General features: G+C 39.1%; 1 protein-coding gene across 2 annotated transcripts in view; it reads right to left on the minus strand.

The window, feature by feature from the left end:
- Positions 1–18,303, minus strand: part of SLC24A3 (solute carrier family 24 member 3) — a 721,614-nt gene extending 703,311 nt beyond the window's left edge. The window contains exon 1 of one of the 2 annotated variants that reach the window (XM_031951059.1): positions 17,391–18,303. In XM_031951059.1, the coding sequence (XP_031806919.1) occupies positions 17,391–17,778 (388 nt within the window). In that variant the 5' untranslated portion in view covers positions 17,779–18,303. The remainder of the gene's footprint in view (positions 1–17,390) is intronic. The other variant, XM_023494858.2, reaches the window with a different exon arrangement.
- Positions 18,304–20,072: the final 1,769 nt, after the last annotated feature.

Below are 20,072 nucleotides of genomic sequence, written 5' to 3' on the forward strand. Positions count from 1 at the left end.
TCACCATTTCTTCTTTCATTTTAGGTGAAGAAGATTAACCTGGAGGTGTCAATTGTGCTTTAGAAGATCAGAAGAGCAATCCTCTGAGTATCTGGGGCATCTAGAATTTAGGGAGTCAAATCCATGCTGTGTTTTAAAGACCAACATACATCCTTCCAGGAATAAGGAACAGCTACTGGAATGATTTTCAGAAACCAGTCCAGAAAGTGGTGAAATAAAGACTTATTCAGGAGCAACTCCTATCTTTGGCCATGAACTTGTAGGACCAATCCTATGTAGAAACTGTGTCTGAGCCCATTCTTCCCTGAGACTGAGAGACCAAGCTATTAGGGGAAATGTGTATACTTTTATTTATTTATTTTTTTTTTTTTTTTGCTGAAGCAATTGGGGTTAAGTAACTTGCCCAGGGTCACACAGCTAGGAAGTGTTAAGTATCTAAGGCCAGATTTGAACTCAGGTCCTCCTGATTTCAGGGCTGGTATTCTATCCACTGCACCACCTAGCTGCCCCTATTATTTTATTTTCAAAATAAATTATCCCCTTATAAAAGCTAATTGATGCTAACTGGTCAAATGGTACTACAATGCTGATTACTGGTGACTTCCAGTGAAGGAAAAATAACTACTCCCCCACTAGGCAGGGTCTTGAACTGATAGCTATACCTATAGAAAAGGACAATCCAAGTCCCTTCACGTATTTTCAGAAGCCAAAGGGGAAAATATAGTTGTCTGGTTCTGGAATAGTGAGCCCAGAAAGCATACTTGCTAATCTACCCAACTATGATTATATAAATGAGCCTAGCACAGTGCTTGGTACACAATAAGTACATAATGAATATTTGTTGAATTGAATGGAATTATTCCATTAAGGATGAGTCACAACACTAAAGGATCTCTACTTGGCAATCCTTTTGTGGCTATTTCAAGTTACTATATGTAACTACCAGTCATATAATTATGTTGGAGTTTAAAGGCCAGGTTTTGATTCTGGCTTTGCTACTTACTCATCACTTATCTCATCTATAAAATGGGGAGGGTGTTGGATAAGATGAACCTTAAAGTTTTTTTTTCATCTCTAAAACCTATAATACTATTTCTTTAGAAAAATACATAATGCTGAGTTTTTTCTAGTCTTTAATGACTACGCCCTCAGCTAGGTCCCAGTTAATAATGTTTAATGTGATTCTTTTTTTGGTCTTTTTAGTTATGATGACTATTCCTGAGATTTTTCCTTAAATTTTTAGAAAATACAAATTTGAAATATTTCCCATGTGTATTCAGAGAACTTAAGGTGGATAACATTTTTAGTAATCTAAAATGTTCTCATCTCTCCTAAAAAAGAATTCAGATTTATATTTTGCTAGTAACAGTTGGTAACCTTTGTTGTCTACATATATGCTGTTCAACCATTCTAAGCTACTGGGTCTAATGTGAACCCAAGAAGAGGTCATGGCTGACATCTTATCATTAAATTTTCTCTGAGCAAACTATTTCATTACAAAATTAGCATCACTGAAAACCTAAGAGAATTTAGGGTTACATGACATGTTCTTTTAACCTGGTTACAAAAACAATCATCACATCTTCATTCAAACTAGCTCTGAGAATAAACCAACTACAAAATGGCCATGAAAGTTAGACTGTGCATGCTCTATCAGTAAGATCATTGAAGCAATCTTTTCTATTGTGATCTATTTTATACTTTTGTTGTTGTTGCTATTGTTCAGTCGATGATGTCGGACTCTTTGTGACCCCATGGACTACAGCACACTAGGCTTTTCTATCTGCCACTATCTCTCAAAGTCTGTTCAAGCTCAAATTTGTTGTTTCTGATATACTATCTATCCATCTCATCCTCTGTTGTCACCTCTTGCTTTTACTCTTTCCCAACATCAGGGTCTTTTCCAGTGAGTTCTGTCTTCTCATTATATGACCAAAATATTTAGGATTCAGCTTTAGTAGTTGTCCTTCTAGTCAATAATCTGAATAAATTTCTTTTAAACGTTGACTGATTTAATGTTCTGCTGTCCAAGGAACTCTCAAAAGTCTTCTTCAGAACCATACCTGGAAAGCATTAATTCTGTGGTGCTTTGCCTATACTTAATTGCATGCTATCCAAAAATCTTAAGAAATTTATGGAATAATATGAAAATGCCCACATTTAGCACAAGGCTCAATCATGAAATGATGAAAGCATCATAGAATAAGCAACACTAATCAACCATTAAAGATACAAAGAGCACAGAAGTAATAAAGTTTTGGGTAGAATATTACTGGGACTCTATTATTCTTATTCTACATCAGCTAGAATAATATTAAGATTGTGTTTAAACGAACTAGTTAATTCTCCCTCCCTCTGTCCTCTACCTCCTATTTTTCTCTCTTCCTGTTTTTGTCCTTCCTTTCCTCCTTTCTTTCTACACTGGGTCTCCCTATCTTGAATAAACTAGAATTATGATAACTTCTCAAGGGTTTTATTCTAATGTTAATCAACATAGAAGCTTTAACATGTTCCTTTCTCCCAAGCTGAGATGATTTGCACATCCTTAGGTAGCCTGGTAACCTTCTGATCTTAAAAGCTTAACATATTGGTACCAGCCTTAGTGTATAGACACCTGATTGGCTCGAATTCTATGCAGTTCAGACTTCCCAACATGAAGCAGCTCATCAGCATCGGTTTCCTTAGGAGCAGGGAATATAGACGTGTGTTATGGCATCCAGATAATTCATTTATTTAAAAAAAACTGATTATTTTGTATTATATAGACCCTGAGTCAGCATGAGGGCAAACAAGATATTCAGTTGGTATAGTGGCCAGAATTATGGGGAAAGATAAATATAGGAGTATGAAAACAATGGTTAAGAGTTGCCCATACTATCCTCTCTCTCTTCCCAACTACCTATTTCCAACCCAATTTCCCTAGGGCACCTATATTTCTGAAAGCCAGCATTCCCTTGGGGGTTTACCAACTATTTTTCTGACAAGAATTTTGGCTGAGCCAGGCAGACTGGCTCCTTGTATAGTTTTGTACATAGCAGCATCATCAAGAACACACACACACTCTTACATAGGAGTGAGCGAATACAGACTTGTCATGTTAATTTGGGATAATTGTTGACCCTAATATAACCAAAACCAACTAATAGATGAAGTGAATTTGTAATTTGCCACTTTTTGCAAAGCAAAAGCACAACCCTTCTAAGTTAACTTATCATTAACACTTTGGTTAAAGAAGAGAGAGAGAGAGAGAGAGAGAGAGAGAGAGAGAGAGAGAGAGAGAAAGAGAGAGAGAGAGAGAGAAGTCACTAAGGGAAAGGAGAGAAGACAGAATAATCATAACTAAATTTTAAATTAGAGAGAGAAGAGAAGAGCATCTAGATCAAAGCCTTGAGCAACAGCCACAGTTAAGGGATGAGATATGGAAAATGAATTAATAAAGGAGACTAAGAAGATGTGACAAATAGCAAGAGAAATAGGATAGAATAGTGTGACACACAGAGAGACAAAAAATATATTCTGTAGGAGACAGTAATGAGCAGAAAGTATCAAAAGTAACAAAGAGACCAAAATGAAGAAGAATTAAGGGGGAAAAGACCATCATATTTTGCAGTTAAGAAACCACTGGAAAACTCTGAAGACAGCAATTTTTGTTGACTGGTAAGATCAGAAAGTAAATTGCAAAGGGTTGAGGAGTACATGATAAGAAGGGAAAGTAGAAGCATCTTTTCTTAAGAGTTTGCCTGAGAAAGGGAAGAGATATAAAAGATATGTTAAGGGGATAGTGGAGTCCAATGAAGCTATTAAGGATGGGGAGATTTAGGGATGGATATTTGAAAGCAATAGGAATGGAATGAATGGACAGGAAGGGACTAGAGATTAGAGACAGAAAAGATAAATCAGAGGAGACAATCAACTGGAGATGATGGAAAGGAAAAAAATCAAGAACACATGGAGAAGGGGTGACTTTTGTAAGGAGAAGGATTACATTGGAAGCTAAAAGAAAGGGAGTACACTTAAGGGGGGTTTAATGAAGAGGAAGAGAAAAGAGAGGGCTTACAGTAAATGCTTTCATTTTCTCAGTAAAGTACAAGTCAATATCCTCAGATGAGAATGGGAAGAACAGTTCATGTATCTAAGGCCTAACCAAATCATGCAAATTTTATAGAGTCAATAGAATTAAAGTTTACAAAGTGCTTTCCACATAAAATCCACTTAAGTCATATAAGTATTATTACCCTATTTTACAGATGGAGACACGGAGGCTCTTCAGACTAATCCTTACTCAGGACTTTGTCTATCATACCATTGAAACCACTTTACCCTGGAAACTCACTTTACCCCTGGAGTTCTTTTCACATTGGAAATATCCTCCTCCCCTGTTAGCACTCCTTTTGATTAACTGTTCCTCCACAAAGCTACATTTTAAGGAGGAAATCCAGGTTTACTATAGCCTCAATCCTCTCCACAATGTATCCCTGACCGTCTGAAGGACTTTTTTGACTGTCTTTACACAGGGTCCCTTCTTCTGTACCCTGTCCCCTGTTTTTCAAGTGTGTTCTTTTTGTTTAGAAAGTATGTTCTTTGAGAGCAAGGACTGGCTCTATATATTCTTGTACTTATATTCCTAGGACATAATGAAGAATGAGGAGGAAGAGGAACAGGAGGAAGACGAGGAGGAGGAGGAAAAAAAGGAGAAGCAAAGGGAGAGGAAAAGATAGAAAGAGAAAAGAAGGAGGAGGAGGAAAAAAGGAAGTGAAGAAGAAGAAGAAATCATCTAGTTTAAGCCTCTTCTTTTACAAGTGAGGTCAAAAAAGGAAATGTAGACCCAAAGAGATGGTCACATACAGATAGTCAATAATGGAGCATGGTAGAGCTGGAACCAAAATGGTCTAATGTAAAAAGCAAAGACTTTGGTGTGACAGAACTTAAATTCAAATTCTGCCTCTGTTATTACCAGCATGATCTTTGGCAAGTCACTTAATCTTTTAGGGCTCTTCTTCCTTATCTGCAAAATTAGGCATTGGACTAGGTGGACTCTAAGGTCCCTTGTAGCTTTTATGATTCTTTGAATCCCAGTCTACTGACTTCAAGCCTTTTTCTGTATCTCTAAGTCTCTATCTGTGTGTTAGATCCACCCCCCTCCACAGCTGCAACATCTGGCATCCTGACAAGAACCAAATCTCTAAGGAGATTAGGAGAGATGTAAGGAGTACCAGGTCACTGATTAGATTCTCATTCCTCCTCCTCCAAGGAACTTTGGGAACTTGCTTAGGACCCTGTTTTTTAGAGATAAATCATAACTGACAAGGAAAACATTATTACTGCATTTTATCCTTAAAATGAGCAATTCTTGAAGGGTCAGCAACTCTAAGAATTGAAGGACTTTTCCTTATCCCCCTGATCCTCTCTACCCCAGACTCTGGAACTATAAAAGAATTCATCTTTATTATCCTAAAGAACAGTCTTTGGTGCAAAACAAAAGAACCACTCAAGAAATTTCACTGTAGCATATAAACTCCCTGACAACAAGAAATGTTTTAGTTTCCACTCTTTTTATCACCAATGCCTAGTATAGTGCTTTGTAAATTTAGGTACTCAATAAAAGCTTATTGTAGAAAGGAAGGGGAAGGAAGGAAGAGAAGGAAGAGAGGGAGAGATTGCTTTCAGAAAACTCAACTGGTTAGCATGGAAAACCAAGAGATTTCAACCTCCATCATCTTTCCCCTTGACATCATTCTTCCATTAAATCCAGTGGAAGTATGTTGTCCATTGTAGAGGGCTGGAACTCTGGAGAAGCATACTTGAAATAAGGATACTTACAACAAGGTATTAACTCAGTGGAATTGATGAGATGATGGTTCTTCAGTAAACATATATTTAGTACTTAGCATGGTGATGCAATGGTTCTCTAGTTCACACATACATAGTGTGCTGTAATGATGTAATCATATCAAGGTATTTAAGGGCTGAGAAGGACTGGAAATTAGATTTTCCATGTTTGACCATCCTCCTGGTGACTCTCCTGCCTCCTGCACTCCTGCACTTATTTCAAGGCTGGTCCCGAGGTCCTCCAGAAAGCTAGCCCAAACATTACATTTTGGTGCCCCAAGGGGCTAGCTTTCTGGAGGACCTTGGGACCAGCCTGAGTCCTTGGTCTTACTGGAGAAGTGATAAAGGCAGGACAGCCACCACAAGGCTGGTCAAAGATGGAATGAATCATTTCCAGTCCTTCTCAGTCCTTAAATACCCTAGTACAATTACATCATTACAGCATACTGAATATGTGTGAATTAGAGACCCATTATATCACCATACTAAGTATTAAGTATATATGTGAATTAGAGAACCATCATCTCATCAATTCCATTGAGTTAACACTTTGTTTCAAGTATATTCTCCAGGGTTCTGGCCCTCTACAATCCATTCCTTATCAAATAAATTAATTCCTTCCTTTTTCATGATCTAAATGTTCTTTTATGGACCTATATTTTCTGAGTATATGGTCAAGATTCTCTTGAGTCCACTCTTTAAGGTTATTCTCTTTGACAATGATCAAACGATAACATTTAGTTCATGTTTTGAGTGGAGAGGACTTAGAAATTACATATATTAACCCCCTCTTACAGACAAGAAAACTGAGACTTAAAGAGAAAAGGAGCCTATGGTTACACAGATAATAAGTGACAGAGAAAGGTCCTTTCTGACTCTATTCTCCATGACACATTACCTCTTATATTGCATTAGAAGCAGAACCAAATCGTAAGAGGTTACTCTTAGTACCTAAATTTGTAGTGTTTAGTCCCAGTTTTTACTTTTATCTTTTACTTGTTCCCCTCATTCAACTTAAATAAACATTAATTCAATGTGCAATGTCCAAGATCAAACAAAGGGAAAAAGAGATATAAAAGACTTAAAAGTAATTATCAGCCTGTCTAAGCAGATCCTTGCTATCAGGAGATAACTGGACTGGCCAGCTGCCCTTCCATCTGCTCTCCAATGGCCCCAATCTTCAGCAGTAATCTACTTGGGCCCAATTGGGACCCAGAAAAAATTCCTCTAGAGCAAGTCATACACCACTGGTTAGAAAAAGAAAAAAATATCATAAGACCCACAACTATCCCTGCAATGTCATATCCTTGTCTAGAGAAAAGATGAAAAAATAATAACAAGGAAGTTCATCTTTCTAGTTGCATTAAGTGCTACTGGTTGAATGAATAAGAATAAATGAATGAGATGAAAATCAGATTTTTGCATAACCTTCTTCATTTACCCCCTTTCCTTATCTTTTGCCCCTAGACAGACATACCTGTTTACACTGTACCATGGTAAAAGCTTCAGGAAAACCTTAACTGGAATTAAAAGAAAGAAAAAGAAATCTAGGTATTGTGAACTAGTATGTGGCAAATGAAAAAAAGCTAATTCCAGGTCTTGATTTTTATTCACAATCTACCTCTCACTCTATAATCATTTATTGAAATGTACAATTGATTTTCATGCTGTCATAATGTGGAGGAAATGTGCTTTTTAGCAGCAGCAGGTGTGCTCAAAAAATAAGTATGTCTTCGTATGCCAGCTCCATAGTGGTGACAGAAACCTGGAGAGTCAAATGCTCTGAGTTTTAAATGTGGTTTTGTCATAAAACTGGTATTTGATGGTCACCAGGGCATTGTTCCTGTGCTCTCACAAGAAGATATCCTTCATAGAACTGGAAGGAACTATAATAATCATATGGCATGGGGATTCTTAATCTAAAGCTTCTATACTTGGTTTTTTAAAAATGGTGGCTGAATTTTAATATAATAGATTTTCTTTGCTATCCTATTTTTATGCAACTAAAAATATTATTCTTAGAGGGGGTTGATAGGCTTCAACTGACTGCTAAAGGGATCCAAGACCCAGAAATAAGTTTAGAGACAGTTGGATGGTACAATGAATGAAAGTGATGTTTGGAGTCAGGAAGACCTAACATATCAAATCTCAAATCCTGCCTAGTTAATGATTCTTAACTCTTCTAAAGCTCAGTTTTCTATAAAATAAGAATAACAATAGCAAATACATCCCAGGATTGTTGTGAGGACTAAATGAGATGATTTTGTAAAGTACTTTGCAAACATTTCAAAAAGCTATTATTAAGAGCTCCAGATATGATCCAATGCCTTCCTTTTAAGGAAAAAGGAAAAAAAGGCCTTTGAGATGAAGTGACATGAAGTGACTCATGGGATTGAGAGAGGGTAAGGACTGTCTTTTGCCTTTTTTGTATCCCCATTGCTTAGCACTGTCCTTGCACATAAAGAGCACTTAATATAAGCTTATTGACTAATAATAAATTCCTATCTACTAATATGCTTCATCACATTATTAGTGACAAAGTTGGAAGCAAAAGTAAGGAACTGAGCCCAAACTCACTAGGAATCTTGTGCCCTTTCCCCAACTCTTCCCTTCTGATGAGGAATTTCTCATGTTTTAATTTGAGGTGGCTTAACAGAGACAAATAGTTCCTGTACTTCCTCAATTTTCTAAGGTAGTCCTAATTTAATATATTATGTCCCAGTTCTTCCCCACCATCAAAACATCCTAGAAATTCCAACTTTTTTTTGTTAGCAAAAGAGAAACTGAATGAATCACTTTAGTCAGGAAGGAGTAAAAATATACGTGTCAAAAAAAGAGCACTAGAAAAAAAAGTGCAGATGCACAGGATATGTAACCCATCATGTATAGATCAAACAATCAATAAACATTCATTGAAAGCCTACTATGTGCCAGGCACTGTGCTAAGTGCTAGTACTATATAATTTAGAAAGCATTTCAAATACATTATATTATTGGATCTTTATAACAGTTGCTGTGAAGAAGCTACTCTACCCAGTGATTATCCCCATTTTACTGAAGAGAAAACAGTTTTAAACACATAATTTCTCATGAAGATTATGCACAAATGATGTGTGACCATAGCTAAATACTGAATATAAATGTCCATATCATAATTCCTCTGACTTAAAGTCCCCAAATATCAGGTTTCATAAATGAGTACTTTTTAAATTATTACAGCATGGCAATTGACCATATGTTCTAAATCTTGGTTCAGAAAATATGAATATCAAAATGATGGGAAACCTAAGATTCTGTGTCTAAGGTTAAAAGGTAAGTAGGTGAGTTGTTGTGTACCTAGTGTGAATTAGAATTGTCCAGAAATGTAACCAACTTGAATCAAGCTAACATTTTCTGCTCTAATCCCCTTAATCAACATACTGAGTTCTAAAAATAATTAAAGCACTAAAGTTTGTCCTCAGGCTCTCCAATTTCTTTCTGTAGTCTTCCTTCCTAAATGTCCTTCTTTCTACTAGTGTCTTGCTTTCCACCCATCACCCTCAGAAAACATGCTATCAGTCAATTGTGCCATAGTGTGAACACACCATTTTGTTACCTATCCAAAGATTATCTTATCTCTGTGTCTTTATCTTTTACTAAAAGAATATCAGGAATATAATGTAGGTAATAGTCATAGGATAAAGTTTTTCAGTCAATCTTGAAACCCTGTCATATAGGGATCCTCTACTCCTAAAAATACCAGTTCAATACAAAAACCTAAGCATGTGCATATGTAGATATAAGCATGCAAAGTGATACAAAAATACAAAGTAATTTCTAAAGGACTTGAACATTAATAAGTGCTGGGGTGAGTAGAGAGTGGGAATCAATAGATGGAATGTCATCTGACCAGAGTCTTGAAGGAAGCTAAAGATTCTAAGAGGTGGAGGCTAGTAGGAAATTCATTCTTAGGATCATAACATCACAGAATTAAAGAATTTTTGAGGTAGAGTCACCTTCCATTTTATGAACCCAACCCCCACCTCATCTATAGATAAAATGCCCGAGTTCATACAAGCATCTTCAAGTAGGTGTTTTCACCAGTTCTCCCACACCTAGAATGGGAGAATGTACTTCCTCGATTTTCTGAGGTAGTCCTCATTTAATATATTATGTCCCAGTTCTTCTGGGACAGTTATCACTGCTTGAGTCCCAGATAAAATCTCACCTTCTACAACAAACCTTTCCTGATTCCTCTCAATTCTGGCATCTTCCTTCTATTGATTATTTCCAATTTCTCCTATCTATAGTGGGTCTGTACCTTATATGTAGGTTGTTTGCAAAGGTCTTCCCTGTCATATTGTGAGCTCTTCAAGAGCAGGGATTATCTTTTGCCTTCTTTGTATCCCCAGTCCCAAATACAGCACCTGGTACATGGTAGCCATCTAATAGATCTTTAATGATACCATATAAAATAGCTTAGAAGCAAAAAGGGGTTTCAATTTATTCCATTCTAGATTCCAGAATCCATTGTGCTTGGAGAATATCATTTCTACAAATTTTCTAATACATCATTTCAAAGGTGATTTCAGGCAAAGTGACAAGAACAGTGAATGAGATGTCAGTATACCTTGGCTTGTAGTCCTGGATATTCCACTACATAAAAATACATGTTCTTAGATGAGCTATTTCCTCTTAAGGAAGCTAGATGGTGCAGTGGATAGAGTACTGACCCTGAAGTCAAAAGGAACTGAGTTCAAGTATGTCCTCAGAATTTACTAGTTGTGTGACCCTGAATAAGTCATTTCACTAAGCAACAGACCTCATAAAACAAAACCAAGTTATTTCCCTTCTCTAGACTTTGGTTTCCTCATCTGTAAAATGAAGGAACTAGGACTCACTATCTCTAAAGTCCTTTCTGTGGAGCTCAGGGGAATGGAAAGGGTAAGGAGAACACAATCTCTATGACTTATAACAGTGTCAGAAAATTAATTCAACCATGGAAAACTTGTAATCCTGAAATAAATGGATGAAACTAATAAATTTTGATCCAGACAGTATCAGAATATTGAATGATTCATGGGCAAAGGGAGTGTATCATAGATATTTTGGAGTAAAACAGAGGGAATCAAGACTATTTTCATACCCTACAACTGCTATGTGAATTTTGCTAAAAGGCAGAAGAGAGAGCCTTGAGCTGTGGTACCTCAGAGTAATCTTTAGTCCTCTGCCACCCCCAGCCTTTTAGGTCTGCAAACATTGACTTGAATCAGATCACAATAGAGACTGACAGTTTCTTCAGCTAAGAGAAGGATTTAATATTTCAAATTCCTCTTTTTTTACTATCAGTTTCTGTTTCTATTCTGGTCTCTATAAGACCCTTCCCCCAGTTTAGTCACAGTTACATCTTTGACTTAAGCTGAAAACATATGCATTTATTTTTGCATTTTCTTCTCTTGGCCCAACTTACAAGTGCCCTGTCAAGGGACCTAAATCAGGATTCTTAACCTTGGATCAAGAGGGCTGAATGGATTTCAGGGAACATGTGAACTTAAAAGGGGAGAAGAAAATAACACCTTTAATTTCATGAACCTTTAACTAAAATTGGGCATTTCCTTAAATTATGATTTTTTAAAAATAGCACTCTGAAAGGGTCCATGGCCTTCATCAGTCAAGGGCTTATGATACAAAAGATCAAGAACACCTGCCCTACATGAAACTCATTGCTGCCCAAGCTCCTATTCTGGCTGTTACAACATGCAAAAATAAAATCTCTCCTTGTCCTAACCCACACTATTTCTGCTCTTTCTGCAAACTCAGTGGCTCTTCTTGAAGTCAAATGGAGTTGCCAAAATCTTGCACTGTCAAATTAACCTCCACAATTCTAGAAATTTCTTTGTAAATACTAGCTTTGAAATCCTTCTAGGTTTTGCCATCCCTCCAGGGTAAAGGAATCTTCCTAAAAGAATGTAAGGCTAGACAGTTAAAGATGTCTCTGAGAAAAATCTGGTTCAGGAGACAGCTAAGAAAAGCCAGGAGGAAAGACATATCTATATATGTTTATGCAGAAAATAGAAAAGTTTAAAACCAAATGTGTTTCTAAAATATTGCTGCTCTGATTCCAACATTCTGTTGCTTCTTTACTATAGAATCTAACTGAAAAAGGCAATATAAGACCAGCATCTCCTTAGTATTCTCAAGCCTCTCATTCTCTTTAACTTTGCATCTAATTACTGCCCTTGAAACAGAAATCTCCACATCATGAATTCATATCTATCTTAAGCAAAGGAATCACTATTCAAAAAGCAAAGAAACAAGCCAAATCAAGCTCTATAGTTCATCCTTTAAAATGTTACTGCCCTTTTAAGGTCCGTTTTCAAAAATTGAACTTCTATTCTAAACTGGGATTAGAATCCAATGGACCTCCTAGAAATCATAATTACAATTGACCCTATGCCAAAATTCCTGATTGCTCTAGTCTCCCTTTTACCAAATCAGAGGATTTCTATTTGGAACTTTGTACTTTATCAGTGGATGAAGGAAGGAAACAAGCACTTACTTATTAAGTGCCTAATATGTGCTAGGCACAGCGCCAACCATTTATAAATATTGTTTCTTTTGATCCTCATAACAACTCTGAACCATAGTTGCTATTATTATCTCCACTGAGGAAATTGAGGTAGGCAGAGGTTAAGTGATTTGAGCAGTGTCATACAGCTAATATCTGAAGCCTGAATTTGAATTCAGGTCTTCTTGACTCCAGACCTTGGGATCAATTTACTGTGCCAGTTAGTTACTTCTTAAGAATAAATTAATAAATTCAAGTTGTTTGAGACCTACTGTGGATAAACTGGTTAGTTCGGGGTTTTTAGACACAGTTATCTCTTTGTACTGAAATTTTACTTAAAAATAGGGTGGGAATAATCAAAGAGTAGGAGCCTTTTAGACTTTTTTTCCCCTTTTCCTCTTTCTGGTCATCAGAATTAAAAAGTTCCCAGCTTCCTCATCTTCTACCCTCTGAAAATGCATATTCACATGTACACACACACACACACACACACACACACACATACACACATACACACACACACACACACACACACACACACCTGACCTGAACCTATAATGGCCACTTTGCAGTGAAAGCACATGTGAGAGACATAGGTTCTCACCATCTTTCCTAGAGGGGCTTAGGATGTTGCTTTTATAGAAAGGAAAAAGGCCATTTTCAGGAAATTACCAGTCTTGGGCTTTCTTTTTCTATCCCAAGTTTGAGAATTCAGGTATCTAGCTGTCTAGAGAAAAAAGGGAGAGTTCCTGAATAGCACTAGCTTCAGGTTTACCTTGGGGTTCAAGAACTCTTGGGTTAATTCCCAATTATTGAATACCCCAATACTGAGGAGAGGGAAGAGAGATTGCCTTTTGAACAGAGAGGAAGTTCAGGGAATATGATAATTGGAGGGGGCACTGCCTTGAGAGATACTTACTTCTAAAGAAGAGGATTAAGGAAATGATCTCCGTAGTAAAGAAATGTCATGATCTCTTATAATTTTAGCAGGCATCTCTATAAAAGTATAACAGAACTGTTCTGCATCCCTAAAAGGCAATCCTCTATATTGGTGAAATCACAGTTTCAGAATCTCCCTTCCCAAATATATATAGGTAACATCATAATCATTACCCATCTTGATCAATCCAGCTTGATTTCTTCTTGAGGAAGAAAATGAAGATGAAGAAATTGGTAGATAGTATACATCTATATACATATACACATCCTAAAACCAGGAATCAGATATTCAAGATTGGTTCTATTTTTTAATTCATTATAAGACATCCATCAAGTCACTTAACTTCTCTGATACTCCCCTTTCTTTCTGAGACTTTTCCATCCATAAAATTCCGGTGATGACACTTTGATTTCCAATTTCATGGGATAGTTTTGCTGATCATATTAAATCAAACATGTGAAAGCATTTTGTAAACTATAATATAGTACAGATGAGAGCTGTAATTGGTATTACTTCTCCAGTGGACTTTGAAAGAAGAGCACAGAGAATGTGACCTTAATGGGTAATAAGAAGAGAGGGAAACCAAATCTCTCAACTTCTGTAAATAAGGCTTGAAGGTTTCTTCTATTCCTGTCCTTCAGAGCTGCTTAACAAATTCTTGTGTTAATTTTAAAGAAGAAACCAAAATGGGTTAAATTGAGGTAGTAGTCATGAACAGAATTTCATGAGTCCAGGATACTCACAGAATGCTAGGTGATAATGTAATATGATCTCTACCATACATTTTTTTTTATTTTGACTTATTCTATTTTTTAAACAAATCACTACATACAAAGTGCAAGGATCTAAGCCATTGCATTATCTTATGTTTAGAAGTAACAACTATCTTGACATATCTTTAATGGTAAATAAATAAAACATTAGCTTTGATCATTACGCTCTGTGTGTGTGTTACAGTTTTAAGAAAAGAGAAACATGAATTCTAAGATACAAAGGAGGATATGTTCTAGAATTCAGATTTTAGTGTCTCTGAGTGTCCCTAAGCCCAGGCTTTGAAATAAGGCTAAATTTTACTTTTTCATTATTGTGTTAATAGAATCACTTGATTCTGAGATAGAGGGGACCTTTAAAAAAAATCCAGTTTAACACTTGCATTTAATAGTTGAAGAAACTGAGGCTAGAGCAGTAAAAGAGCTTCCTTAAGAGCACATGGAGGGCAATGCTGATCTTCTAACTCCAAGGCCTGGGAATTCCCTGCTTTTCCTCAGGACTAATACATGTAGGGAATTGAATGTTTCTCATGTCAAAGTCACTTTCCAAATGCTTAAATTTCATAAACTTACAAAGAGTTTACGGATTCTTTCTGGTGTAAATAAATCTGTCAGGGGATTATGCTGAAAGATTGTGCCTTGCTACAAAATCCCTTTGTGGCTTACTATGTATTGAAATTATTAGTATTTGATGGAGGGAAAAGTGATTACAGACAGAATTACAAATACCATTTTCTTTTTTGATAAATTAATTCACGAAGCACAGTGTTCTTCTTAACCTTGTCAACTCTTTATGTCTGATCTTTAACTCCATATTATATGCTAGTTCATAGGTTCATTGATGGGCTTTGGAGTACCATATGGTCTAGCTACTAAAAAGGAAAAGGGAAGAAATGAAGGGAAATGAGTGAGAAAGATGCAATGATGGAAGAAAATGGAAGATTGGGCTATATCTGAGTCAGTAATTATCTGAAAAGAAATTTCACTCCTTGGGAAATAATTTCAAAATGGTATGCTCGTCATAGAGTACTAAGTTCCCTTAGTGGATGACGATCACAAACATGCTACTCTTCCCTAAGGGCATGCAGCCGCCTGCAGTAGATAGATTGAACTATATGGCTCATATTCTCATCTGGAAAATTAGAAATGTCTTTTAAACCCTGGAAAGTGGACAGAACTATATGACTCACAAAGCATAAACATGAAAACTGGAGGAACAAATGGACAAGATGTAATTTATTTGGAATGGTCTTTCCTGAAGGCAAAAAAAAAAAAAAAAAAAACTAACACCTATAAACTGCCTTTTTTACTTCATAAAAGTTGGGAGGATTAAAAGGGAGGTTAATGATGAACTTCTCTTAACAAAAATTAACCAATCAACCAATCCTTTGGCATGTTATGAACCCACATTTGGAGAGATGCTTTGTCTTCACTCAAACAAACACAAGGTCCTTCCCAACGACAATATTTGCAGAATGAAAGCACCTCCGGGAAAAATGGAAGAGTAGTTCTCTTCAACGTTGACTTGGCTCTGTGGGCAAAGGACCATTGACAATGAAATCTGGTGAAGAAATTCTGCAGCCCAAATTCCAAAGCTTGAAAAGGCTATAGTCCTGTTTTTTTCCAATATTTAGGTCTCCCAGTTTATTAGACGATGTGACAGCTTTCTGTCATCACCAAACTGAATTTACATTACTTTTCATCTAATTTTATGCAAAGGCTTCTATGATCATCAATTTAGAGCTAGAAAAAAACCTGAGAAGCCATTTAATCCAACCCTTTCATTTTACCAATAAAGAATGTAAGGTCCAATGAGATTAAGTGACTACCCCAAGCCCACACCTGAGATTTGATCCTAGTTCCTCTACCTCCAATGTTAGTGCTTTTCCCACTACATCAGTTATTATTTGTGACTTTATTCTTCACAAGATTGTTTTCCTTTTAAAAGTGGCATTTAAAGGCACAGAATACAGAACGGTCAGTTCTACAGAAACTGTTTTTCCTGACACTTGAGGCAACTAAACACCTTGGACTAAATGTAGTATTTAGTGAACAACTGTATGGAATACAGTTCTCCATGAGCTATTTCTGCCTAGGAAGAACCCAGGATATGGTGTGGGGGGAGGGGAAGAGGCAGGAGGAACGATGCAGTTCAGACCAGTGATGTTGGGGATGGGGATAGGGAATAGGTGACAGAGATGGAATTAATTACTACAACCAAGCAATAGAATCCAGTCAAAATTTTTACCCCAGAGTTGCAAGAAAAAGTGTTACTTTGAAAAGCATCAGACCCGATTACCAAAACATGTCAGAAGAATGCAAAACCCAAGTTCAGGAAAAGATGTCTTGCTGGTGTGCAATGAATTTAAGAGAAGTATATTGACTTATAAACTCTGCTTGAAGGGTCAATAGTTCCTTTCCATTAAAAGTTAAGGTTGTCCTCTGACAGCATGAACCTGCCTGGCAAAATTGGCTTTGATGCTTTCTGCTCTCCTCATCCAAAGAAAAGTCAACATAGTCTTAAGTGTAGGAATTTAAGGGAAAAAAAAAAAACAATCATTCCATCTTTTCCACATGCCCATGGGGTTTACAGGTGGTTACCTTAGAAAGGTGACACTAAGAACTAAAGACAGGTGTTTATTAAGAAACCATGGCCTTTACAAACCTACAAGGGTGACTTTATTTTGGGAGGTAAATGGGTTATTCCTAGGGTCACTTTGAAAGGTTTATGTTGGGAGGGAGGCTGTGTTTCCCCTTTTCCATTTCACAAATAGGGGGGATGGGGAAGCACAGGCAAACAAAGTATTTGTGACAAGCCTAAGATGGGCATTCCCAACAGTTCCAAACCAACACCAATAGATTCAAACGATTCTCCAGGTTCCCCAGCTTCCCCTGTTCTCTCATACCCCGCATCTTAAGATTCTTCTGCCAAGAAGTATTTGAACATTCAGGTTAGAGTTCTTTGCCTGTTCCCCACTCTACTGAGACCCCCATTCTCTAACACTCTCGGGGCAACGCTGGGCCGGGACCGGATCGGAGGTGATAAAGCACAGGTCAGAGGGAGGGTGATTGCCCCTGGTGACCGCACTCCTCATTCCCAATCCCCTACCCTACTCGGTCAGGAACACCTTGATTCAAACACAACCCACGGTGAAATCAGTTCCTCCCCATCTTTACTCCTACTGCCCCCCATCTTCAACACACACACACACACACACACACACACACAAAGACAAAGTCAACCCCTAGGAGATGTCTCGGGAGTCCCCTGCCATCCGCAACGACAACTCCAGCAAAAACTCACCGGCTTTATCAGCCCAGTTACCCAGGGACGAGAGGAGCAGCAAGAGCGAGCCCAGGAAGCAGACCTGGCCCAGCAGCAGCTCCTTTCTTTTCCTGCGAGCTCGGAGCCGGTGCTGGTTGCTGGGCAGGAGCGGCAGCATCTCTGACTGCCGAAGGGACAGCAGCGGCGGCGGTGGCCGGGGCAGGAGGAGGAGGCGGCGGCGAGCTGGAGCCGGAGCCAGAGCCGGAGTCGGAGCCGGAGCCGGAGCCGGAGCCGGAGCCCCAGCCGGAACTGGAGCTGGAGCCGGAGACAGAGCTAGAGCCAGGGCAGGAGCCTGAGCAACAGCTGCAACAGCGGCCGGAGCCTGCTGCCCTCTCCCCTTCTCCAGCGCCAGCTTCACTACATCCATTAGCTTTTCCCTGCGTACACACACAGACAACACGCGCGCACACACACACACACACACACAGACACACACACTCACACGCGCGCACACACGCGCGCGCGCACACACACACACACACACACACACACACACACACACTTCTCACTCTTGTTCTGCTGCTGCCAAGCAGGGATAGAGACCGAGGAAGGGGCGATAGGGGCAAAAACAGGGTCCGGGCTCTCCGGGTCTGTGGATGTATGCCAGGGAGAATCAGTTGCTTGCAAACTCTGCGGGGCAGGCTCGCGGAAGACCCTTGATTTTCTTCTCGCTCGCAAGCTGCTTGCTAGCTCTGCTCGCCAAGCCCACCCCGCCTGCTTGTTCGCCCGCCCCCTCTTCTAGCCTGTGCAAAGGCAGGAGCTGCGAGACCAAATCCTCCTAATCCATGATCTTAGGGCTACCACCCCTTCCTCCCCTTGAACGAGATCACAGCCGGGAGGAGGACAGAGGCTCGGGACCCCGGGCGGCAGCGGAGGTGGCGGCGGAGGCGTGGGGAGGAGAAGGGAGGAGGAGAGGAGGAGGAGAAGAAGGAGGAGGAAGAGGAGGAGGAGGGTTTGCCATGGATGCAGCCCGGGTATTGCCAAAGAAGCCTGAATGGGGTGGAAGAGAAAGAGGGTTGTGTGTGTGTGTGTGTGTGTGTCCCTGGGGGAGGAGGAGGACGAGGAGGAGGAAGAAGAGGAGAGGAGGAGGAGGAGGAAGAAGAAAAAGAAAAAGGAGGAGGAGGGAGGAAGCACCGTACTATTGCCGTCGATGTTAGAGAATGGAGGAAGGAATGAGAGGGAAGTGGATGAGGAAAAAAGCATACAGAGAGGCAAGAAAAAGAAGTGTCTTAGAGAGAGGATCTACCCGAAACTTTCCGATCATACGCGAGCCTCTTGGGGTCTCCCATTCACCCCACCCTCTTCGCCCCCACAGGGTGTCCCTATCCTGCGTGGGGGAACTGTGGGAACTCTCACTTCCCCGCCTACACTCCCCACCTGCTCTTCCCTTGACCCCCTCCGCCAAGAAGATCCGGTTCTCCGCTAAACCCGGACAACCAGCCATTGCGTCCTGATCTTTTTTGACACCTTTGGTAATTCCCTGAATCCCCCAACACTCCTTTCACTTTGGAGCATTTACCACCACGAATTCATTTTCCCTACTCTGTTGTCTTGGGATCTGACTTGGAGAAATGTCTCTCTCCCCTCCACACCACCCGGCACAAGTCCATTGCTCTTTTTAATGGAAGTGTTGTTCACCCACCCAAGGAAAACAGTTGCCGTCTTAGATCAAATGAAGTTATCACAATACTAATGGGCAGAGGGACACATGAAAAAAAAATATATTACTTTCTATAAATGGAATATAAAATTGACCGGGCCCTTATCTAACAGCAGACATGTTGCTATGCTCACTCATACCCTTACTAAGCGCCTTTCTTTCATGGTAGCACTCTCCTTCCCCCCAAAAAAACATAATTTTGTGATGGTCTGTCCTGGCAAAACAAGGAGGTAGGAAATCCATACTTGATATCTAATTTAAGAAGAAGCTTAAGTAACTCAGGACTGATTGTTTGGAATCACCTCCTTTTTCTAGACTAGTATCCCTCTAGGATGGTTAGATTGGTGGGAACTTTATGGACATACAAATGCCAGTTCCTTCCGTCATGCCACCTCTTCCAAAAAAACAATCCTTCACTCTTACGTTGAAAACAAAAGGGCTTGTTCAAAAGTGGATCCTGGGCAAACAAGGGATTCTGTGTCGGTATGATTATCTCAGATGGATTCAGATTGGATCAGTAAACTGTGGGGAGAAAGGATGAAGGGAAACTCCTGGCGAGATTTCCCACTTGGAGAGTAGGGAGGATCCACATTGATTCTGACTATCTGATTTTGGCAGAACCTCAGACTGCACTGCACCTGCACAAGCCAGGATTTCCCTTTACCCCCTCACACAACTGTTTTCTTATCAGTATGGACCCTAACAACGGATGAATCAAATATAATGCAAATATAATACAAAATATGCCTTTCTTTCTACTTCTGTCTTCTGTTTTCTCCCCACCTAACCCTTATGGCTGCCTAGTTATGGTTGGAAGGAGTAACTCATCACCACCTCTGAATCTTAGTTCATGCCCTTATTTTGACTCAGTTTGTCTCATCCCTTCTGGGCCAGGTAGACATATGCATTGTTATTGTAGGATTGCTCAAAGGTGCCAGGTAGTCATGACGATTGAAAAATAAATATTATGATCCCTAATGGGATGTGGTTTGATAATTCAG

This window comes from Sarcophilus harrisii, chromosome 2, assembly GCF_902635505.1.
Source record: "Sarcophilus harrisii chromosome 2, mSarHar1.11, whole genome shotgun sequence".
In the NCBI taxonomy this organism is placed as follows: domain Eukaryota; kingdom Metazoa; phylum Chordata; class Mammalia; order Dasyuromorphia; family Dasyuridae; genus Sarcophilus; species Sarcophilus harrisii.